The 25,796-nt window shown below is 34.9% G+C and overlaps 2 protein-coding genes across 2 annotated transcripts in view; both read left to right on the forward strand.

Moving 5' to 3' along the window:
* Positions 1–2,535: 2,535 nt before the first annotated feature.
* Positions 2,536–6,500, forward strand: LOC126773038 (uncharacterized). The gene is made up of 5 exons (XM_050493662.1): positions 2,536–2,665; positions 3,004–3,128; positions 4,735–4,859; positions 5,400–5,525; positions 6,240–6,500. Exons 2-5 carry the CDS (start codon positions 3,027–3,029, stop codon positions 6,433–6,435), a joined length of 549 nt encoding a protein of 182 aa, XP_050349619.1. The 5' UTR covers positions 2,536–2,665; positions 3,004–3,026; the 3' UTR covers positions 6,436–6,500.
* Positions 6,501–15,861: 9,361 nt separating this feature from the next.
* The window catches only part of LOC126773034 (uncharacterized), a 31,095-nt gene continuing 21,160 nt past the window's right edge, over positions 15,862–25,796 (forward strand). The window contains exons 1-2 of the mRNA XM_050493655.1: positions 15,862–16,008; positions 24,612–24,860. Coding sequence (XP_050349612.1) covers positions 15,946–16,008; positions 24,612–24,860 — 312 coding nt within the window. The 5' untranslated portion in view covers positions 15,862–15,945. The remainder of the gene's footprint in view (positions 16,009–24,611; positions 24,861–25,796) is intronic.

Consider the following 25,796-nt stretch of genomic DNA (forward strand, 5'->3'; position numbering starts at 1 on the left):
ATGATACCCAATTTATAACCAGCATATTACACGATCGTGAAATGTCAGAGATTGACTTACTTGGTACTAGGCATTGCGCAAGTAGTGTAAGTAAAACAGCTGTGAACTTATAGCCTCTGGTGAACACTTACCATCACGTGACCAATTTGCTCGTCTACATACAAAACCTCGTCTATCTATAAAAAACTAATGTAATCATAACATTCTAAACAATACACAATTCAATAAAGTTCTTACAGAACAGCAACTTCTGATAGTCGACACGAAAAATAATTCTAATCATATTTAAAAAATAATTAATCTTATTCGAATAAAAAAAGTCAATCAATTAACATTCTAACATGACGCTGACCTATATCAAGGTGCCAAAATGTAAAAAAAATCGCCAATTCTCCACATCTCGTCGGTAGCGGCATCCCGCAGTGACAAGACGCCTATGGTCACTTGAAAGTGTAAAAAAAGCGATTGATTAAAAAAAAATACGGCCTTCAATACATCCATTCGATATAAAAACAAATATGAAAATGAAAACAATAGGGATTCCATGAATTAAAAAAAAAACAAGTCCGTACAGTGGTTCAAATTTGACCATAAACAATTATTATTCGTTATTGGAAAATTTAAGGAAAACCTATTTATTAATTTGCATAGTTCGAACCGTGCAAATTAAATATAAATTAATATTTATAAAAGTACATATAACATAACATTTTATATGTACTGTTATTGCAACTGTAAAGCTCGTTAATAGCTACAAATTATTATTTTTATTTATAGTTCTTGCTCCACATAATAAAAAAAAAATTAATAACATATTAACGAAGGCCATTGACTTAAAACAAAAAAAAAACATTAATATGATGCAACTTACAAAGAATTTAAAAAAAATCAGATTGCACAAAACTACAAAGAAAATCAGTTTCACTTCAGTCACCACAGATAATAAAAGCAGCACAGATTAGAGTAGATTATCGTTATGTTTATGACTGTCATCGCGGCTTGATCGCAGGATGTGTTGATTAAATCATCATACGCAACACCACGACAAGTGAGCAAGTGTACTGATTATTGTGTTTAAAAACTTAATATCATTACTTCTTTTTCTCAGAACTCCTTGAGAATTTTTATCTTGTTGGTATATCAGGAAACCGTACAGAATGTTTGAATAATTAGTTTTATTGGTCAGGAAATTTATATTATATAATACGTACAACGGTTTCTTGTGCAATACACCTTGTATTCCATTTCTACAAACGAAAAAAATAATTTTGATATGTATTTAAGTATGTGTGTGAGGTGTTGTTTTTTATGTATAAATTTAGTTATAATATCATTGGTCAAAATAAGTAATAAGTTTTTGGCCTAATAAAAATTTCATTTCAAAGCACGAATAATTTTTTTTTATAATCAACATAATTTAGACTTTATACCAAATTTCATCTAATTGAGTCCATCCACTCGGTACGTTAAAAGACCCAAATTAAAAAAAGGTTTCAAATCAATTGACATTAAAAAAACCTTTTTTCACGAGGGCACCCGCGAATAATGAAACGGCGGGACGTCTGCGTTCCAAATTCAAATCGTATTCGAACAATGGCGCCCAGCGGTTCGCGCCTTTTTACACAGACCACACAAAGAATGACATAAAGAATAGAATAAAGTGATAAAAAAAAGTTACTTTGTCCTTGCATATTCCGCCACGGGCTACCGAATTAACAAATTTAATATAAGATCTTGTATATTTGTTGATAATTTAATTAAATTGGTCAGTCAAGTGTGGAAGTCATTGATAAATTATGTTAAATATACTTCTGAAGGCAAATTAAGCTAGACCATTAAATAGAACACGGCAATATGAACAAAATGTTGCCCGTTAAAGTAAAAAAATACATAGTTTTCAAATGTAATCATTCAAATCAGAGGAAACATTCTGCTAATCATTTTTAAAGGTTACGATACGTTCTCGATTCAATTACAATTTAACTTTGACTATTCTATATCTATTCGTATGGGAACCAATCCAATATGATGTTACAATATAACCTGATATCAAAACGTAACTTAATTGTTGACTTTTATGTCAGTAGTTGATAATAATTAAATTAAAGAATAAGAGAATAAACGGCAACGATTACGTTCCGATTCGATTCGATTGCGATAAAGTGACTTTGTTAGTAGAACTGGTCCATGTAGCTAATATGTAAGAATTCTACCAGAATAAAAAGCTGTATATATATTCTGTCTCATCAACATAAACAATTCTGACATAAATACGAATAAGTTAAATATTTTGATATTTTGAGATTGATTAAAATATTTTGATATTAATTTGGGTTGGAACTAATTATAATTATACTTTGGTTGGAATTAATTAATATGTAAATTAGGACATTCTAAATACAAATATTTTGGATATATGTATTATAAATTTAATACTTTACATTATTGTTAACACGGTACTCGTACAGTGAGGAAGTTGTCACATATACTATGAAGGTTATATTAAATAAAAAAATATAAAAATGATTAGGCTGTCATACTTATAAAAATTCATTTCCATCGTGATGTTCGTAATAAAATCAAAATGAATTAGAAATATTTTTTCTCTAGCCATGCCATAAAACTGTGACGTGTGCTAGAGCTACCTAGAAAAATTGATAGCAGAGTAAGTATAAATTTAACAAGAAATAAAAGTAAAAAGTTGTAAATACCATTAACATGTAATGTGACAAGTTACCTCTAAGATTTAATAACAAGTTAGAATAATAAATAAAAAGAGAAATTGTCGTATGATAGAGGTGGTAGATGTATTCAAAATGTATGTATTAGTAAAGTTATTAATATCTTATATCAGTACAAGTAGCCTACTTGCCTATTAAGTGTGACGTAATTAGGTAGGAAGTAGGTTTATTTCTTATTACATAACATTAATTTGTTTTGCTAGTCAATTCTGAGACGCGAGTTAAGCAATGTACAAAAATATATAATGATGTATGATTACAGATTCTGATAGCGTTTTCGTAAGCATGGAAGTTGCGAGAGAGTTATTAGAGAACTCTCTGGAACCGACGCTTCATGACCCGATACCTAGACCGGCAGAAGTAGAAGGGGGAATTCAGGAAACCCAGGTTTTAACCTTTGTTTGTCTATGTGTGTGCAATACTTTGTGTTGTTGCGTTTAAATAGTATTTTGGTTTGTTGTACTGCAGGTTATCTTTAGTCACACTCAGCGAGATTTTTCATTTTCTTTCCAACAATTGTATTTACAGTGCAGTTATTCATATTCCGCCTGCAATTTTTTTTTTTTTTTTTTTATATTCGCCGGGAGGGCAAATGACTCTACTCCACCTGATGGTAAGTGGTAGTAGAGTCCAAACGCGACGACGGCCAGTACAGACGGGAAAAACGTTCTGCACTAGCCGCCTTCGCCTTGCCGGCCCGCAAGATGCCTCTTCACGCCTCGTTTGAAGGAACCCGGGTTGTAAGAGGAGGGGAACACGTGAGCTGGTAAGGAATTCCATTTTTTGGAAGTGCGACAAAGAAAGGAGTTGCCAAATTTCTTTGTACGCGATGGAATTGATGTCACAGTTAGGCGGTGACATCGAGAACCAGCTCGCGTGGACTTAAGAAGGAAGGGGGAAGCAGGGATTATTATTTAGATTATTATTTAGATAATGCAAGTTGTATTGTCACCTAGTCATTAGTTTTATAATATCCTTTAACAAACAAACGTTCCTAAAACGACTTTTTTTAATTTAAAATTGAACATTTTTAAACGTGTTCTGGGATCCTGTTGTAAAAGCGTATACATTGCCCGACATAACAATTTTTAACCCTATGTCGACTACATCAGGTAACAATCGTAACCAGCTTATGCTCTTTCCGATTACTAATAGTATGAACGGTACAATTTCTAGGACAATCTTTTACATTTTACAAACATACATCACATTATCAAATATATATATCAGCGAGCGATTCCGTGACGCCCCCTGAACAGACGGGACGGTACCGCTGGTTCTTTCCCGCTCATTTCGTCACTCCGCGCTATTAGTCCCATATACCCCCCAATATTATAAACGCGAAAGTGAATTTGTTTGTTTGCTATGCTTCCACGTTGTACTACTGCTAATTTCTACTAACTACTACTTCTAACGTACCGTAAACCGTAACAGCCTGTGAATGTCCCCCTGCTGGGCTAAAGGCCTCCTCTCCTCTTTTTGAGGAGAAGGTTTGGAGCTTGTTCCACCATGCTGCTCCAATGCGGGTTGGTAGAATTCACATGTGGCAGAATTTCAGTGAAATTAGACACATGCAGGTTTCCTCACGATGTTTTCCGCTACTTCTACCGACCATAATGATATTCTGCATAAATGTTGTCCATTTCTCGTCATTCATCTCAGAATTGTCATCTTATTTAAATATATTATTATTTCACCCATCTTTTGACCGAACACTCCACTGCATGACAATTGTACAATAACAGGTCAGTTGATAGATTTATAAATCGCCCTTAGTTTACGGCAAACTCGAGAGGTGGGTCGAGAACAGGCGAGGGTCGCAGATAATCCCTTGGATTTATCGCTAATTAAACGAAGATTATATACTTCCAAAATTATAAATATATAAATTAAAAGTTTTCATATATGTATATTAGAAGTGTTGTCATTTTTGCTCTTGTGCTATAAATATGAGTTTATATATAATTTTGAAAATCCTACCATTTGACTACAGGCCAGCCCAACAAGCTCGTCCTCCTACACAATGGCCAGCGACCAGAGTGTGTTCAGCAGGGATGTAGACCATTGGATCAGTGGTAGTGTTAACGCCACTGAAACCTCAGGGGTTCAGGGAAGCAGGTAATAATAATAAATATTATTATTTATTATGACAGCTTCATTTTGTATAAATCTATCTTTACCTAATTATTATAAAGCTGAAGAAATTGTTTATGTTTACGTAGCTCTTATTTAATCAATTATATCTCAGAGTGTCACTGTCTGGGGTTGGACTGCCAAAACAAGGTTTCTTGAGATATAAAAAGCGCTTAATGTCCTTAAATGTATCCACCACACAAATCTCAATCTCTGGTTTACTCTCCATCAGAAAGCTTCATGTTTTTAGTGATGTTTTTAGTAACGTCAAATCCATACCTTACATACCTCATAGTAATAGATATGCTGCGGCCAAACTAGTTCGTATGAACTGCTTTTGCTCGTAACCAATTTTCCTAAAAATCTAATTATGTAGATATATAACATGATTAATAGGAATCTTTAAAATATCACATGTAAGCAAATATGTCTTTAAATAGATCTATCATCTCATAATTATGATAAAGTGGAATCTTTACTAAATGGTAACTTCAATATATCTATATTAATTGTTTTTTTTTTGAGGGTGCCTCTTGTGCAGCGCTCAACTCTAGCAGTATCTGACCATGGAGCAGGAATGTGGTACATACTAGCTATGCTCCTACCGCTGTTCACTGTGAATAACACTACCCGTTGGAGATGTTCACCCAGGTTGTTGTATATTTAAATATGGTAACACAAGTCGTTTGATCCAATAGTTGGGACATGAATCTTAACTGTGCTTACTTTATGTTTATAATTGATTTATTGCTCGGCGTACAGAACAACGTCGTCCTGCATTTGTGTCTAATCAAGTTCTGCCACATGGTTTTATTCAAACCTGTGTTGAAGAAACGTGATAGCTGTTGCTCTAATGAACCTCAAAGACATTTAAAATTCATATATGTTTCCAAATTTGAACTCGCAATTTTCGTTAATACGTATTAATGAAAATTGCTGAGGAAACATCAAAAAACGGTGTTTTCAAAATTACAGATACAGTTTTCAAAAATATTAAGTACTGTACCGCAATTTATAAATGATGCTTTAATTTTATCCTCTATTTTAATACATAGCGCCATCTAGCAAAATTCATCTGCACCATTTCTTAAGCTTATTAACGCCATCTAGTCAAATACAAAGGAATTATGTTTAATAAAACATTCATTTCATAGTTATTCTTTATAACTCGAATAAAAACATCTTTTATAATTATCCTATTACCGTATAACTGTTATATTTTAATAATTTATTCATAGTATTTCATAAATACTCTAAACAGTTTAAAAATGAGTTTTAGATGGCGCTTGTTGTTATTTAGACATTGTTATAAAAAAGTTCTAAGAGAATGTAATAGATGGCACTTTCAACGAAATTTATTTTCAGCACCATATTGAGTACAGCGGAAATATTTCTATCTCATTTGGGAAGAGCCTGTAATCATATTAGATGTCAAATTAGACGTGTAGCTGAAAATCATATATCCAGAGAAATATTTGCAACCGTTATGGACATGGTACTTGCGGTGTACGCTATTGGGTTCCTTGTGCTGTCCATGTATCAAGCTGAGCTTATCAGCTAGTCAGATGAAATATTTTCTAAATATTTTATAAACTAATATAAATGTTATAAATGCATCTGAATAAATTAAAAGTCAATATAAAAAGATTTTGTCATTGATATTAAAATTATATTACAATCTATTTACATAATGTTAGGAATATGGCCAGCAGTGTTGTTGCTACCATAGGGCCAGGCGGTGTAGTGCTCCTGGGCTCTCAAAGCTAAGGGCCCAGGCCAAACATATTATTAAAATAACTATTTTAGCACTTATTTATTTAACTAGACTATCTATATCTCCATTTTAGCAGTACCGTTTTAAAGATTTTGAATACTTGAAGAAACATTCATAATAAGCTATTCATTTTCCCCGTTAAGGAACTCATTTTTATCCAAAAATGATAATGAAATATTATTTTTATTCTTAAAAAATGAAAGATATAACACATTTATTACAATTATTATTTGTAGCACTGCCCTTAATGATTATTTTAATAATTGAACGCGCTAAAAGTTTCAATTTTTATTTTTTGATAGTTCGAACGCAATTTTTATTTTCCTTGTCTCTCATCTGGTCCGTCTCGAAATAACCGAGACATATTCAGTGCTGTTTATATATGTCTTAAATCTTAAATGTAATTATACTTCCCAGATTTACAATTAATAATTAAAAAATATAAGTTCTTAAGGCGTGATTAACATATTATACAAACAGTTGGAAATAAAAAAAAAAATTTGTAAAAATAAAATTAGTAAAAAGCGGTATTGATAACGAAATGTAACATTACAATTTCTGTAACTTTTGCAGCAGCCGAAATATCTATCGATAAACTAAATACTGTAAAAATATCTAAGAATGATTAACTAACTACTAATAAAAATTTACGTTTAAATATTTATGTATACAGATAAAGTTATTCACACTAATCAAATTATATTCAACAAGGGCGTTGTTATCTCGAGTAACAGCAAAGACCTCATTCATATACTCCAAGTACAATATCAGGAAACGCTTCGTGTTACAAGACTAAAGCGAGACCTCTCAAGTTGTTATCATAATATGTAATTTCGTTACGTTGACGATTAAAAAATAGCGCTTAATCAGTATTTTGTACAATAGAAGACACTAGAGTTGTGTTTACCACCGAACTCATAATCGAAATTAAAATATTATTTAAATATAACTATATATTGGTCTTAAGCTAAATAGACTGGTTTCTTCTAGGCAAGCGTGCTGTAGCACGTATATTATATTTACATATTAAATATATGTAAATATAATATACATATATTTAATTACATGTACTTGGCAATGTATATCATTTAAGAAATAAAATAACCACCTCTAACCTAACTAACCATCTAACAGTATATATATATTGTTATAATTAGTCTTTAATCTTTGTTTATACAAGTATTTTTTTTTATAGAATAGAATGGAAGGCGGACGAGCGTATGGGCCACCTGGTGGTAAGTGGTCACCAACACCCATAGACATTGGCATTGTAAGAAATGTTAACCATCGCTTACATCACCAATGTGCCACCAACCGTGGGAACTAAGATGTTATATCCCTTGTGCCTGTAATAACACTGGCTCACACCGGAACCCAACAGTACCAAGTACTGCTGTTGTAGAATATCTTATGATGTGATATACTGAGATGATGAGTATATACTATTTTAGTATCAATCATCACTGAGTTAACTGACAAACACCTTGCTCACACGCAGCCTTGTGGTGGACTGTCAATATATATTATGAAAGACATTGGGATGAGATCATAGACAATTTACTATTTTTTAAAGATTTGACATAATCCGGTTCTTCTAAGTATTCCGGAGCGATTGTAGTCTTAAATCCAATTTCATTCTGGGACAGGACGCTTGAAATGAGCTTAAGATCATTTTGATTTTGTTAAAAACAATTATTGAAATTCGTTGGACAATATATTCATATCTTTGAATTCCATGAATATGATACGCAGTTTCACTTGTTCAAACAATGAGTGTAAATGCTTCAGTTCTGTTGAAAACACTTAGTAATTTCCTGTTTCCTAGATGACATAGGCAATCTAGAATCTAGGCTAGGTAAACCAAATTAAGAATGTCTAGGTTGAAATTAAAATTTATGTAGACTCATACGAGTTACTTCATGCTACTACTGATAAGTAGCAAATGTAGATTCTACAAAGATGAACCGGTAGGAAATTGATTTATATGAATTTTATCAATTAAACTACTTAAGTATTCTCTCTAAAGAAAACTTGAATCATATCAAAATATTTTTATTCAAATAGACTTTTACGAGTATTTATGAATCGTCAAGCTCTTAGTTATGTACATAATATTTCTGCTTTTGTAACACGGTTATTAAATACCCATAGGAAGTGAATGTAGTAAAAGTGGAATGAATTAATTTGCTATTTCTTCTACTACCACCCTACAAAATAAGCTAAAAAATAATAAATCTACTACTACTACTACTATCGGGGAAAGTATTCGAAGCATGAAAAGTACTGTTTCAGGATTTCTATTGATATGATTTTTAAATGGAGAAATGATGTTTTAACTTAAATGTTTCTAGATTTAGTCAAGTCTCCTTCCTGCCTAATAATTCTGTTGCAACAACAGTCCCTGAATTAAACTCGTAAATTAAATACATAATGACACGCCATGCCTCCATTTTATATCCAACGTCGTTGAATAAACAATGTAATCAATCAATAATTATCTATTTATGTATATAAGAAGGGATAGGATAAGTGTGTCTGTGTTAAACACGCGAGATAATGAACCGACATTGATAAAGTATACACATTTGAACATCTTTAAAATCTTAATAGATGTACATAATGTAAACACAACACATGGTAACTTATACTTTGGGTTGTAGTTACTTAGACCTGGAAATGATAGGGAAGCTTAAATTTAGGGTAAAAAGGATTTCTTACAATGCCAATGTTCATGGGCGTTGGTGACCACTTATCATCAGGTGGCCCATATGCTCGTCCGCCTTCTTATTCTAAATAAAAAAAAAATAAACAAAAAAAAATCGAGAATGGCTAGGCCCGAAGGTATAAATTGTGGCCAAACAGTTGTGGCTAATCAGTTGTAGGGTTGGCCTACCCTGATAGTACAACATATTCCACCGCCCAAACAACAAGATATATAATCTATATATTTTAATTAAAAAATAATGATAGAGTCAAGTCGTATACACGTAGTGCATGTAGAGTCACGCTGTCTACATTGCGCTTAATAATGATAGAAGTACACTAATTGAATAATATCATAGTTGAGATAAATAACACAAGCGAATGTGGTGATAAATCAAAGAACACTTGTTGATAATAATTGGAACTTAATAATTATTTATTTATTCATCGGTAAATTGATAGCACCTTGGCCTGGAAGAGATCGTACTAAATAAACTAAAATCGCAAAATATTTAAGATGAAAAATTTAATACTGTCATATAAATTTGCTTTCAACGTTAATGTAAAATATATTTTTTTCTAATATTTCTAACAAGAAGTAATCTCACATGTGTTTTTTTTTCTGCGTGACATTGGCAGAATATTTTGCGCGAAACAAGCGTAGACACGAGCCAGAAAAAGAAAAAAAAATTAAAAAGCACTCATGAATCGTCATTTATCAATTTGAATATTAATATAATGCTACCACCGGTTCGGATTGTTGATTCTACGGAGAAGAACCGGCAACAAACTTAATCTATGCATATAATAAATCTGTAACTGATCACTGTCTGTACATGAAAGATATATGAAAAAAACTATTACCGGGGGCCTTTATCAACGCAATAGAACGCAAAACAATGACTGTTAGAATTTATCTGTTTGTCTGTGCGTTTATGCACGCTAATCTTAGAAACGGCTTAATGGATTTGAGTGCGGTTTTCACTCATGTATTGTGGCTAACTTCAATTAAAATGTTCGTTTTATTTCAACCGGTTCATAAATAATAAAGTTATGTCAATTTAAATAAACACGTCGAACATATATTCGATAAAATTGTTATAAAATAACTGTTCAGTTCAATTGGCTGAAACTTTAGCTACCTATAGACAATAGTCTGTAAAATGATGATGATTGAAAGTTCCATAAACTTTCAAAGTTAAAAAATGGACAGTTTCAGAGGTTTAAACTTCCAATGTAAGTTAAACTCGGATCTATATGATCAATCATATTAAATAGGGTTCAGCTTATGCTGGTAGCAGTCGGTTAACTCGTCCATGCATATATGTCTATCTTTTAAGGTTGACTATAATTTTTTGTATGGTAATCAACTTTGTTCTAAGATAATGCATTATTTGCCAAATCATTTTATAAAATATTAATTGTTATAAAAGATATCGAGATAAGACAACAGACAGTTTTTAGTACTTTTTATAGCATTGACATATTATTACTTGTTAATTTATAGTTAGTCGGTTACAAGTGAAGTAACGTCTTAAATAAATACAAATAAAAATTAATTGATGATGGAATGCTAGCAAGAATGCTAACAGCATTTCCCCTTTGAATCGCAATTACGATTCTCGTGATGAAAAATAAACCACTTAGCCGGTTAGTTGATAATAAGTACTTATTAAAAAAAAACAGATTAACGTTTTAGTTATAAAAGGACGCAATTTCCTGTGAAGGTATCGTATGCAGTCACAATAAATAAAGCACAGGAAAAGACATTCAAGCATGTCGAAATAGATTTAAGGGAATGATGTTTTTCTCATGTATGATTCCAATTGTATGTTGCCCTATCTAAATCCGGTTGCGGCAAAAACCGAATAAATACTAATATAATAATAATAATAATATAATATCCTGGGATATTTTTCACACGCGGCCATCTGATCCCAAATTAAGCTTGTACAAAGCTTGTGCTATGGAAACCAGACAACTGATATACTACATATACTACTTTTCTTTTGTAAATACATACTTATATAGATAATTACACCCAGACTCAGGACAAACATGCATGTTCATGCACACAAATGTCTGTCCTGGGTGGGAATCGAACCCACAACCTTCGGCGTGAAAGGCAAGTATCTACCAACCACGCCAACCGGCTCAATATCCCACGAAAATAAAACCACAGATGTTGTATATACTGAAATATTATAAGTCTGCTCTTAGTGATTGTTTTTAAGTTATACTACTTTATAGTTAATATTTTTAATAATTAATAAAAAATACATATAATAATTATATAAAATTATATTTACATATACTCCGAACTTTAAGCTATCATTTAAATATATTGCATTTAAGCTATCTTGCTCGAATCACTAATTAACATAAGAAATCATTAAATTGCATTGTGGAAAAAAAAATTAAGATACCAGATCTTATTTTATCTTACTCTTATCAATCAGCGTGTACGTACGGTACGTTCTTAGCGAGATGGAAGGGCTGGTATGTCGTGAAGTGTGACGATATCAACAATATCAAATATCGTCTATAAAAAATTAAAATATAAACTCTAATTCACTAATTTTCAATTAAACAGAATTAAGTAATGCTCTACTATGCTATTATTTTAATAATATTTTTACTATATAAATAAGAAAATAAAAAACAACGGCGCTGCAATATAACTTAATAATCTTTTGATAATGACGAAGAAAGTAAAAACACAAGCGTAAACGAGTATGACAGACTTTTTACTGGTATCTGGCCTTTGTACAGTCTCGTCTGGGGTGGTACCACTCACTCACCAGTTATTGTGGCAATAATCAGCACTTTTTATTGCTCCATTCCAGTTTTTTTAAGAACAATTGTTATTATATACGCGACTGGTCGGGCCACTGAAAGGTTGGTGCGTTACACTGATGACATTGAAATTTACTTCCCTACTAACTCTTCTAAAAAAATCTGTCATTTTTTAAATGTAATATTATATAATTGCCAGTATTATTAATGAATAATTGTTTGTTCACGCTGACGCTGTACTGACTAATACAGCCTTCGATTTGAAAGAATGCCTCGACGACAATCCATCAAGGCTCACGCAAGTGTGAAGATCAAAGGAAACCGATGTGCTATGGGCCAAGTTTTAAATATTTAAACAATTAATACTATTATTAATTATTACTATTTTTTTATCATTTATTTCTTAACTTATCAGTTATTATAATATAATATATTATAATAATAGTAGATAAAAAAGAAGAAGGTATGGATTTACCATATCAAAAGATAAAATCACACCTTCGTTTTGTATTAATCACAATATTATTGTTTTATTTGATATTTCACTGATATCATTATTAATGTAATAATATAAATATATAATTAGAGAATAATTAATCAATAAATGTAGTTTGGTTATAAGTTTTTTATAATTCTTTAACAGCGTGTGTTTTTAACTTGGCAACACATATCTGTAAGTCTTGATAATAAAATATGTTTACATTTCTTGTATTTTGAGGTCGCCAAACAGTCCACAGAGTACATCGTGCTGTAGTTATTATCATCTATGCACTTTTCAAATAAATATATTGCATCAGGCTTTAATAAATAATTTAACATAATTGTTATTAAATAAAATTGTATTCGGTGTTTGAATAATTTTAACGCGCAACTAAATGTAAGCGAAAGAAATAAGTGAAGCATTTGCGTCAAAAACGCTTCAAGCAAACGTTACATACACGAATGTTGCAATTAAATCTTTCAAAAAAATAGCTTAGAAAATAAAACAGCTTAAAAGATCCCAATATAAATAATAAGCAATCAACAAGGTGAAGGTGTTTTATCAACAATTTCTATTCCCAAATAAACAACAGCTAACGGATATTGAAATAAGAAACAATTGACTAAATCAAAAACTCGATTCAACGGGAAAATATGTATGAGTGGAACAAATGTTTTGAAATGTTCTTATCAACAAGCGTCGCCCACGGGCATTCGTTCATGGAGAGTTTCTGCCAAATCATGACAGCGAATTTCACGTTCCAACACGTTCTTAAAACAAACAAGATTCTTATGATGACGATGAGCTGTTCTATGTTCGTTATTGCAATAATCTTGCTTTAGTGTGATCCAAGAGTTGCTTTCCTCGTGCAGGTTACAATCCAGTTTATTATAATATGAACGATCAGACCCATCCGATCTAGAAAGCTAACTAATAAATATAAAGAATCTTTTTTTATTTGTAAAATAATAGGTAGGCGGAGGACTGAGAAATTGCATTTCGATGCTGAAAGAAATATTAATAATTCGTTACATCGCCGATCGCCAGCATTTGAGAATTAAGTTATGTTCCTTGTGCCTTTTTTTTTTTTTTTTTTTTTTTTTTTTTTTTTTATATCGCCGGGAGGGCAAATGACTCTACTCCACCTGATGGTAAGTGGTAGTAGAGTCCAAAGAGCCTATAATTACACTAGTCCACTCACGCTACTAAGTAGCAGGAAATCGACGTGAAGGCCCGTAGCCACGTTTTGTGTTTGTCACGTTCCTAAACGAGAAAGCAAAGCGATTGATCCCGCTCATAGAAAACGACGAAGGCTCCGACGTCTGATGATCAATATATAGGCGGAACCCTGGGGCCAAAAACACGTGAAATGTTAAATCTTTCTTTAAACTTTCGTTACCATCGCAGACCTTTGCTCCCTAGGGTGAACTTCGTCGAGCCAAGAGCGGGTGCTCCGCTAACAAATGACCACCAAAACTTCTTCTCAAAAGGACAGGCGGACTTAGCCCACCAGTGCGACATTCATAGATTTTTTTTAAATTAACCTTCATATTTAAGCACAGTTGTTAAAACGATATACCTCGTTTTGTATAAGTGTCTAACTGCGTGTTATTTAAAGTATTTTATCTGAAAATTATGAAGAATACTTTAAACCAACCACTTGTATTTTTAATCATAACAATTCCTTCCGCTTTTGAAATGTTAACGAGCGATAATCAAAGTAGATGATAAGACCCAAGTATTTATATGTATTTTGTAGGTAATAAGACATGAACCTTTCTTAATCCGACTTGCCCCCTCTCCACCGCCACCCTCTACCCCCTCGTTATTTCAGTAACCAACAATTTTGATGATTCACGTCTGCTAGATATCCCTTGTCATCCAGATTATTAAATTTTTTTTGGGTATGAAGATCTGATAGTAGCCGAGATATCCCAATGATTAGAACGCGTAAATCTGAACCGATGGTCGTGGACTGAAACCCGGGCAAGCACCACTGAATTTTCATGTGCTTTTAATTTGTGTTTATAATATAACTTTCATCTTGTGCTTGAGCTTAAACATTAAAAGAGCTTCGTGTAGACTCGTCTATACCAAGTTTTTTATACTGTTTTTCCTCCCATAGCGACACCCTGGTTTAAGAGGGGTGATAGATACGGGCTAGCGAAGATTATATTTCTAAAAAACTACAATGGAATTAAAAAAAATATTTGCAAACGAAATGTATTCGATTATACATTTAAGCTTTATGGTTCAGAAAAGTATAATTTATACTAATATAATGAATGCGAAAGTAACACTTGTCTGTTGTCTGTTTGTCTGTCACGACTAAATCACTAAACCGATTTTGGTGAAATTTGGTATGACGCAAGCTTGAACCCCAAAGATGGACATAGGCATTTACACCTAACACTGTTTTGTTTGTCTAGTGACACGCTTACAAGTCTGCAGATCCCAAAGACCAGGGCTCAAATATCTAATCGGGACGATAAAAAGTCAAAATTATTATTAGTAACCATGATATTATGGCCCTGATCACTTTATTTGCATTAATTCATCCTCCATACCAGAATACAAAAATACTACCGTAACAGCCTGTGAAAGTTCCACTGCTGGGCTAAAGGCCTCCTCTTCTCTTTTTGAGGAGAAGGTTTGGAGCTTATTCCACCACGCTTCTCCAATGCGGGATGGTGACAAAAATACTAAGTATCGCTGTTTCGTGGTAGAACATGTGACGTGGTTGTACCCACAAAGACGGGCTCACACAAAGCCCTATCAGTGGAACTGATATTGAAATATACATACTTTTTTTTATAGAATAGTAAGGCCGTACGAACATATGGACCACCTGATGGTAAATGGTCACCAATGCCCTTAGACATTGTCATTGTAAGAAATATCAACCATCGCTTACATATCCAATGCGCCACCAACCTTGGGAACTAAGATTTTATGTCCCTTGTGCCTATAAATACACTGGCTCACTCACCCTTCAAACCGGAACACAGGAATACCAAGTACTGCTGTTTTGCGGTAGAATATCTGATGAGTGGGTGGTACCTACCCAGACGAGCTTGCACAAAGCCCTACCACCAGTAATATACTAATACTAATAATACGTTTCGAAACGGGTAATACATTACAGGGGCTGATTTATTTCGATGTATATATATATGGATGTAATATATACATATATATGACGCGACATAGTCACGGGGACGTATATAGCACTATCTCCACAACAGCGCGCGTTATATTTACGAATTGTGTACGTCTGAGTTGCAGACGCATGCAGTAGTGCACCGCGCGCATGCAAAATGGCAGCGCGTCTCGCGTTCATCGCGCTCTGCGTCTGCGCAACGTTTGCGCGCGCTACGCAGGTCAGTTTAAAGTGATTTAAATTACTTAAGTATTAAAATTAATCGGAAATAAAAAAAATTATATAATAAATTAAAAAAAAGAATGGTTATTAGTGTTTTAGTTATTTAATTTTCGTCAATAGAAAATTGTTAAATTATGGTAACGTATGCTAAAAAAATAAAAATTTATACAAAATCGTTCAACATTTTTTATGTAGTATGTAATTTTACTAATTGTTAATTTAAAAAAATATATATTTTGAATCTGAATTTTTTCACAAACTTTTGCTGTAGTACAATTAATAATATTAATGTAATCTTATTAATAAATATAAATCCGTGGATAGAATTGAAGCATGTTTATGAATGAATAACTTAAAACAATATTATATTATTCTAGAACTTATAAATAAATAAATTATTGATATAACTACTTATATTCATTTTAAATAAGTATATTTATTAAATAAAATAAAAGACATATAAGGTTATTTAACTTTCAAAACTCAATAAAACTCAAACACTAGGGTTGATAATTGCACTGAAAGTATTTAAGCTAACAAAACAACTAACAGACTCTAACTAAGAAGATGCATTCAATGCGATATATGTATATTTATACCACCCAGATCTTATCAAGTTTCGTATAGACGAAACAAATTATTCGCAACAAACGGGAATCAAACCCGACCGTTAGCGCATACCGATAACTTATTGGAATTCATTGCCCATTTATATTTAGTCTTGTTTAGTTAATTGTATAATTACTGAAAACAAAAACATGATAACAAACTGTTACTTATCACCTCCTGTAAGTTTTGAAAAATTAAAATAGTCAAATTATTGTTTTTTTATTTTTAATTCGATTTATACTTTATTCAAGAAGGATTAAAGTAATTTTTAATTAATTATCTTGATTATATTAAATGTGCAGGCTTGCAAGCATGAATACATCATTTTAAAGTCTTCTTTTTCTTGCCTCAATTAACACCGACTTAAAAAATAATTGCTTGGATATTATTATTATTTAAATAACAATCATTGTTAAGTATCCTCATAAACGTTGAGAGTATAGATTTCTATTAATATTATTTGAAATTTTATTTACCGTAACCGTAACAACCTGTGAATGTCCCACTGCTGGGCTAAAGGCCTTCTCTCCTCTTTTTGAGGAGAGGGAAATTTTATTTACAATATTTAAAATATTTTTATATAATATATGCTTAAGCATTCTTAATGGCCATATTGCAAGACTAAATAAAAAAAGTTATATTCAATAAAGCTATCACATTCTAAATTTAAATGTTCTATAATTAAAAAAATACGTTATAGTATAGTATAGAATATTTTGAATTTAGAACGTAATTGACAGTTTATTATTACATAAACACTCGGTCATGTGGTTCCCTTGGTACACCGTGGCATTGAACACAGATCTCGGGTTACAACACAACCTCCCGTGAGGACTCGTTAGCTATTGCGCTGATAACAATATCAAGTACAACAATTATTCTCAAATATCTATTTAAATGTACATTACTTCGTGTAGCTCTGACTTTTTTTAATAATTATCTATACTAATAGTATGTACGTGAAAGTATATCTGTCTATTTTCTCATAACTCCGAAACTATAATAAAATTTCACATTAACGTATCCCGAGGATAAGGATACAGATAAATAAATAATTAATAATGTTAAAAAAATGTATAAAAAGTAAAAAAATCTAATCTGTTTATTGTCTTTTTTACCCCATTATGAGTACCCAGTCATACTTTAATCGTCGCGTCGAGGGACCCTAACTTCAAATCAATCGGACTTGTGAAAGTTGGTAAGACCCTTTTGCAAGTAGAAAATTAGCTTAAAACCATCTTGATTACCAGTTTCAAACAGCAAAACCGCATCAGAATCGGTCCATTCGAGCTACACACACATTAAAATTATTACACCCCTCTTTTCTCCTCAGGGTTAATATCTCCAAAGTCCATTATAAAAACAGCTGAGCAAATGGACCACCGGATGGTTAGTCACTTTCAATATTCAAAGTAATTATAGGAAGTAATAATCTTAGATGACGCAATAAATAACTCTGAGAATCTGTGAATGTGGGTAATATAATAAAAGGTAAAAATTACGTCTTCATGTTATTATATTTTATGTTATATAACGATATTCATATATAATATGATGGAATTAAATAATGTACCCACAGCTTAGTTTACTGCTATCATAAAAGTAATGTTATGATATTGTAGAGTGCATAGTGGGCATAGGAACCGTTTATGAAGGTTTCCTTCTCCTTCGTTGTGACACTCTTGTCAGAGCGGTTGTGGTCGCCATGAAGTATCATAAATTATTCGGCGCAGATGTTATTCGCCTCACGAGCACGAGATGAAAGTTTCCACCTAGTAAAAAAAAATAAGTAGAGAAAAAAGCTCTGTGTGATTTCTCCCTTATAGAATCATTAAATACTTGTTGTAATTATAATAATGTATTTGTTGTTCATAAGAGGACAAGGTTTGTAGCTTATTCCAGATCGCTACATCAATAAAATGATAACATTAAGATTTACTTAGCCATGTGGCAATTTGGTCTCTTTATTATATTATTAATAATAAAGGCATTATCATCATTGGCTGATGTCGTCGGTTAAGTCTGTTTACCTGCTGTCAGTCTCGTTACGCTTTGACACGATCAGTTGGCGAGATGAACAGACGGATATATAAATACGACGTGCCGTCTGGTTGCAATCACATGTTTCAATTGCAAGGTTGAAATGTAATTATGTATTGTGACGTTATTTGCATACACATAAACGAGATGATGCACTAACCATGTCGCCAGCTAACACATGTCGCACGGAACAACATTCAAATATACAACTTGTAGGTGGACTTACAAATTCAATCAAAATTACAAATCCCGCAGCCTCTCTGACCCGTGCCGAAGACGGCCATCACAGTAGTTTTAGTGGGTAAGAATTGCACTTAACCCATCTACCGCCCCCATGGGTTTCTGAACGTTTCCACTGCGTGAAAAAAAAAGTACTTACAAATGGGCTGATGGTATATGATCACCACCGGCCATATATATTGGCATTGTAAGATTAACCATTTCTTACGTCGCCAATGCGCCACCAACCACGGGATCTAAGTCTTGTGCCTGTAATTACACTTAGTACTTTAATTGTACTCAGTACTAAATAATGCTGTTTAACAGTAGAACAAGTGGTAAGTGGATGGTACCTAGCCAAATGGGCTTGCACAAAGCCCTACCACCGATTAAAATCGCATCTTTGCCTATATGTACGCTCACTTTTATTAAAATCTTGTTACCAACCCAACGTACTATATTTATATAGTCTATTCTAATGACAGATGGCGTAAAACTAAGGAGACCTTATTTACATATTCCAAGCGCTTTGCTATATTACGTACTACAAATGGTTCTCGATTAATATATTTTTTATATTTATAAAGCAACATCGACTTAACTTTTTATATCCACTTTCATTTTACTTTCAAAGTTTTGATGACAACTTAACCGAGATTAAAAATGACCTTTTTCACGAATCCACGTTGAATAGCATATACTATTCAAGATATCGACCAACCATAGCGCGTCAATTCAATATCAAAATCTATGATTCCTGCCATTGAAATAGGCTATACATAATATAGTTTTCAACACTGCCTGCGTCTCTACCTAAGCCGCTTCAAGTGTCTAACATGTATAAAATTTAAGACATTGTTATTTAAGTGGGGTTGACGACCGGCTGCCTCGTTGGTCTTTTGGCTAACTTATACGGCTGCAGACCCCAGCTCCTGGGTTCAGTAAAAACTAATTCACTTTTTCTGCGACGGAATTTGGATGATTGCTGAGTTAACACTCCCTTGCCTCGGATAACACGTAAAGCCATTGGTCCTGCGCCGGAATTGTCACCACTCGCGTCGGATTGCCGTCCTATTGAATTATAGGACTGAATAAATAATGAATACAAGTGTGTTTGGCCACATAAGCACTATAACGTCTCCTGCGCAACTGACCGGAGTATAACCAACTGGTTATACTCCGGTCAGGTGAACATCATGAGTACTGTACTCATGATGGCGCACTATTCACCTTTATCACCAAAAGTGCCCTCAGCTCCCCACTCTTTTGACATGTCATCCCTCTTAAAGTTCGTCTGTTAACTACCACATAATTATATAATAACACTGATACCGTAATACATATAATATTTGTATATAAACAAGGTCGTTACACGTTGTATGTCTGTACGTCAGGAGATGCATCCGGTTTGGCATTCAGTAATTTATCCGTTGGAAATAAGGCTCGTCATGCACTAGCTTGAATCGTAGTACTATATTAAATTGTAGTCACTGTAAGTAAAAAATGGAATAAATTTTAAAAGCTTTATCAATTTATATATATTTTTAGAAACTTGTAACATTACTTTCGTAGATTTAATTTATTGTAATATTATGAAATTTTTAATAATTCTAATAAATTTCCGTACATGTGACTTTGAATGTTTCTTTAAAGTAATAACTTTAAATGTGTCGATTCGATTAAAATCTTAAGATTGCGTTAGTCTTGCACAAGTGTGAATTATCCTTTATGTATATGATCTAATGTCGTTACCATGGAACCCACATTGATGATTCTTTATTGACGATTTTCTTTTTTTTTTTCTAAAGTTACACTGATTTTTTAATTCTATTATACAAATTATCATTATATTATAAATATAACAATTGCCTACAAACTTTTATTTGACTTGACCGGTATGTGTAGGACAAACCTTAAAGAGCTGAATTTTAAAACGATGAAATAATGAAAACAAATAAATTGAGCGAAAATCTAAATATCGTACGTTATCCTAAATTTTTAAACTATGTGAGTTTTATAAAAGTGACTTAAATATATAACACACTTCTCTTTGGAGTGTCTAAAACTACATCAAAATATGTTTATTGATTTTATTTATTACCGGTAACAAGCAAATAAACTTACAAACATTGATAAATATTTATTCCTAAGCAACACTCTATTCTCACCAATACGAGCAAATTTTAATGAACACGATAATGCATAACAAAGATAAATAAAACATGCGATATTAATCACAATGGTGTTTGTAATAAGAATCAAAACAGCATGATACGATTTTACGTTTGTTCGTTCACTCGAGTACATCTACGTATGAATGGTATGCGCAAACAAAGTTAAGATAACAAAAACGTGGTCTTGAACTACATAGCATCATTTTAATATAATTTAAGATCATTATATTTTTTTTTTTCATAAAAATTAAATTGTTGAAAAGTTATTCTATATAATAATATAATAATAATAATATCCTGGAACATTTTTCAGATGCTTGAACTATGGAAACCAGACAACTGATATACTACATATACTGTTTTTCTTTTGTAAATACATACTTATATAGATAATTACACCCAGACTCAGAACAAACAGACATATTCATGTACACAAATACCTGTCTTTTTTTTTACGCTGGAAAAACGCATTACGCGTTTCCCCCACGGGAACAGTGGGGGGGTATGTGGGGCTCGCCGATGTCCGAGGCGCCGAGTGCGCCCTGAACAACGGAATACCCACTAAAAAACCAGCGGTACCCTTTCCGTCATAACGAGGAGCGCCACGGGATCGCTTGCGCATGCTACCGCGACGCTCTGACGGGTGGCCTGCATATGCAGGCCTCCATTCTCTATGGGGATTACTAGGGTACTGAGAACCCCCTAGTCCCAGCGACGCCTATTGCGGCGGAGGGAGAAGGTGCGCATAGCGCCTCATTCTTCTCCCCAATCTTCTTCGGCGGAGCAGGTTTGCAGCGGCGCAGGCTTCCCGCTCCCGCTCCGCGGCCTCCTTCTGCGACGTTACATTTTCACAGAAGGAGACCATTTCCGACCAACACTCATCGCTTCCGAGCATCGCGTTGATGATGCTCGGCAAGGAGAGGTCTCCGCCGACAACTGCCGCCAGAGAAAGCCTCTGGAGCCCCCACGCGGCACACTCCGTCAGGGTGTGTTGCGCCGTGTCGGTTGGCGCACCACACTCGTGGCAGGAAGGTGACATTTCCCGCCGTGCTATCCTGTGCAGGTACTTACCGAAGCAGCCGTGCCCGGTAAGTACCTGCGTTAACCTAAAAGAGAGCGTGCCTCGTTTTCTTTTGACCCAGCGATTTAAGTGGGGACGTACCGCCTCCACTGTCGCCAGGCCGGGCTATCAGGGCTTGCTGGGCTAGAGCCCTGATCCGCCCGACTTCCGCCGACCCTGGACGGTCGCCGCGGTCTCTCGCCTCGGCCCGGAAGCGGTACACCTCTGCGAGCACCTCCGCCTGGAGTTCCCAGGGCGGATCGCCCGCGAGAAGCGTCGCCGCTGTCCAAGACACCGTACGATACCCTCTTATCGCTCTTACCGCTATGACCCTCTGCGGCCTACGCAGGAGGGCCCGGTTGTGAGCAGTGAGCGCATCGACCCATATCGGGGCACCGTACAGTGCCATCGACCTCACTACGCCAGCATAGAGGCGCCGGGTAGCGATCCCGGTCCTCCCACGTTATGTAGGAGGCGACCCAAGGCGGCAGCTGTGTTGATGAGCTTCGGGCCGAGTTGCACGAAGTGCTGTCTGAAGCTCCATCGCCCGTCCAGGATCAAGCCCCCAGATACTTCATCTGGGCCTGCACCTTGATCACCATTCCGGTGATACTCGCCCCCCGAGGGGGGCCTCTCCGTGGACCGTGGAAGAGGAGAGCCTCCTTTTTGGATATAGAGACTCTCAGGCCCAGCATTTCCATTCGGTCCACGGTCAAAGTTGTTCCAACTTCGGCCAGGCGGGCCGCCTCCCCAAAGTCCCGCCCCGTCGCGGTAATGAGGGTGTCGTCCGCGTAACAGAACACCCTCATACCGGGAAGGACGGGTGCTTTCAGAAGCCAATCAAAACCGACGTTCCACAGAATTGGGCCGAGGACCGACCCCCGTGGAACGCCGCAGCCTACCCGACGCCGAACCAACTTCCCGTCGCCTCCTGCCCATACGACCTCCCTGTCCTGGAGGTACGCCTCCAACAGTCTCCTCATATAGATCGGCACCCCTTGGTATCGGAGTGCCTCCCTGATCGTCTCGAATGGGAGACTGTTAAAGGCGTTTGCAACGTCTAACGACACCGCCAGGACCACTTGCCCCTGGGCCACTGCTTCCGTGGTCCGAGTCTTCAGGGCGTTCAAGGCGTCGATCGTTGAACGGCCCGCCCTGAACCCGAACTGAGCCTCCGAGAGACCCGGACCGGCCTCGTCGAGGTGTTGAACGAGACGAGCTGCGAGAATCTTCTCAAACAATTTGCCCGTCTCGTTCAGCAGCACTATCGGCCTATATGCCGAAGAGGAGCCTGGTGCCCGCCCCTCCTTTGGCAAGAGCACCAACTTCCCTTGCTTCCAAGGCTTCGGAAACTGCCCACTGCGCAGACATTCGTTGAACAGCTCCCGAAGCCTTGTACCTAGGTATTCCAGGGCATCGCACAGAACACGCCCTGGAACACCGTCCAGACCCGGCGCCATGTTTTTGATCCTCAAGCGGCCTAGGGCCATCTCCATTTCTCGCTCCGTGATCAATGGTGGAGCCACTAGGTCTTCTATCACAGAGCGAGGGGCCATCTGTGGAGGGACAAACTCGCCTGGGTGGGGAAACAGTTCCCCGACCAGGCGCAGAACGAGCTCCGGCGACAACTGGCTCGTCAATTTTTCAATATTTTTTCATGATCTTGCTGATGAATGGACCTAGTACAGGTTAATATAGTATACCGACCATCAGATGGTAAGTGATCACTATAGCCCATGAATCGACTCTGTCTTTATGTGACAATCATTTGTTATGTAATTAACGTGCAGTAAACTAAGATGTTATGTCCATTGTGGATTAATTACAATGGCTCACTCAACCTCCAAGCCAGAACACAGCAATACAAATTATCACAGTTTAGTAGTAGAATGAAATGACGTGGTAGGTACCAAGGTGGGATTGTACAAAGCCACTAGGGTAGTGATGTCAAGTCGACTTTTACAGTACCAAGATATGATAAACAAAGATGACGCAAAGATATTCAAAAAAATTTGCAAACGTTAATTTTAACGATGTCATAAAGTATATCATTACATCATTCAGTGTCAAGTCCAGCCAAGGTTCAAGTCGAGGTTCAAAAATAACCTGATCCGTAATCGCTGCTGCTATTTTAACTGACAGTAATGGCCGCTTGTAATAATATTTTCAGAGACGTAATAGTTGTGTTTTTTAAATTGTTGAAACTTTATTAACATTTCTAAGATTTAATTTATCTTCTAGGTGTCGTTTATATTATTATGATCAGCATGCTTCTCGAGTGCAGGTTCAAACTTCGAGTTCTAGAGAGTGCACTTGAGTTTGCGCTCACTTGTATACAATGTAATATATATGTCCGCGTATTGAAAATTTATATTAGTAAGAAAAATCTTTAGTCTTCAATTGACATCATTGAATTACATAATTCTTTATTAACTTAATTATTAAGCAGTGATAAGAGTCATCCTTAACTAAGATTTTAATTCAGAAATTTAATTCCAGCCAGCAGCGCGAATAATCATCGACACTTCAGGATATCGTACAGAAGAACCACAAGAACCCGAAGATCTCGAGAAAAGATATACTCCAGAGTTGCTTAACGACCTTCGAAACACCAAGTCTGACGCGCTCCTTCTGTACACGGAATACACAGCGTACGCTGCTGCTGATCTGAACGCGTTCCTTAAGAACATCTCCTCGCTAACTCAAGACACGATAAGAAATATGGAAAACAGGGTCCTGGATAAAGCTGTGAGTATTAGAATCTCGTTATAATATTCTATTTTACTTATACCAACATATTTTATTTAAATAACTAAACAAACGTCGACTTGACCGTGATAACACTTTATGAAATAAAAATATCTCCCCATAAGTTTTATAAACATAACAAAAAAAATAATAGAATGTACATAATTACTCTTTAAATATCTAAAATAGCTTAAAATGTTTATACATAATATAAAATGTAAGACTTATATTTAAATGTCAAAACATGAAATAAACGCTCAAAACATATGTATCTAACATCTTATTTCTTGAGGTGACAAATTGGCAATGTCAAGAGTCAGCTGACTATCACTTTAATAATTCTGTATTAAAACAAAGATCATTATGTGCTATTCATACCGTCACCGTCAGAAATATAATTTTTTCATTCAAAAATAAACTCGGAAAATGTTAACACATAATATTTAAAACGATAATAATTACAAGAGAAACAAATTTAGTTATTTTTTTTCAAATAGTCAATGATGTCACCACGCCCGCTCGAATATTAACGTAATAACAAATATAGAGTATATTTATTATTACGTTTCCCAATATTTCCCAACCTATACATTAAGACAATGACATATATAAAGTTATCACGGAAATACGAATTAAGTAAACTATATCTATGAACGACGATAAATCTTCTAAATCCAGCTTTTACTTCAAACTCTAACGTAGTGCAGACGAACTGTCATTCACGACGTTTAAACAAACCTTGACTTAGTTGGAATACTCTCCCGATTATCCAAATGGACGTCAAATTAGATATTGGCTCTTGAATGCGTTTCGGTTGACGTTCATTTAAACAAATTTAAATGTATATTATGTTAACATTTTAATGTTAGCTTGTTCTCGTGTAACAGCTTGCCAATTTTGAGATTAGTGCTTCCGGCTGTTCAGAAACAACAGCTC

The sequence above is a fragment of the Nymphalis io genome, chromosome 13 (genome assembly GCF_905147045.1).
Source record: "Nymphalis io chromosome 13, ilAglIoxx1.1, whole genome shotgun sequence".
Taxonomy (NCBI): Eukaryota; Metazoa; Arthropoda; class Insecta; order Lepidoptera; family Nymphalidae; genus Nymphalis; species Nymphalis io.

What these genes read in the sequence shown, in the direction of transcription:
- LOC126773038 (XM_050493662.1), top strand. Translation starts at nt 3,027, where the DNA reads ATGGAAGTTGCGAGAGAGTTATTAGAGAACTCTCTGGAACCGACGCTT. An exon ending in GGGGAATTCAGGAAACCCAG is followed by an intron (nt 3,129 to 4,734) that starts GTTTTAACCTTT and finishes ATTTGACTACAG; the next exon opens with GCCAGCCCAACAAGCTCGTC. An exon ending in TCAGGGGTTCAGGGAAGCAG is followed by an intron (nt 4,860 to 5,399) that starts GTAATAATAATA and finishes TTTTTTTTTGAG; the next exon opens with GGTGCCTCTTGTGCAGCGCT.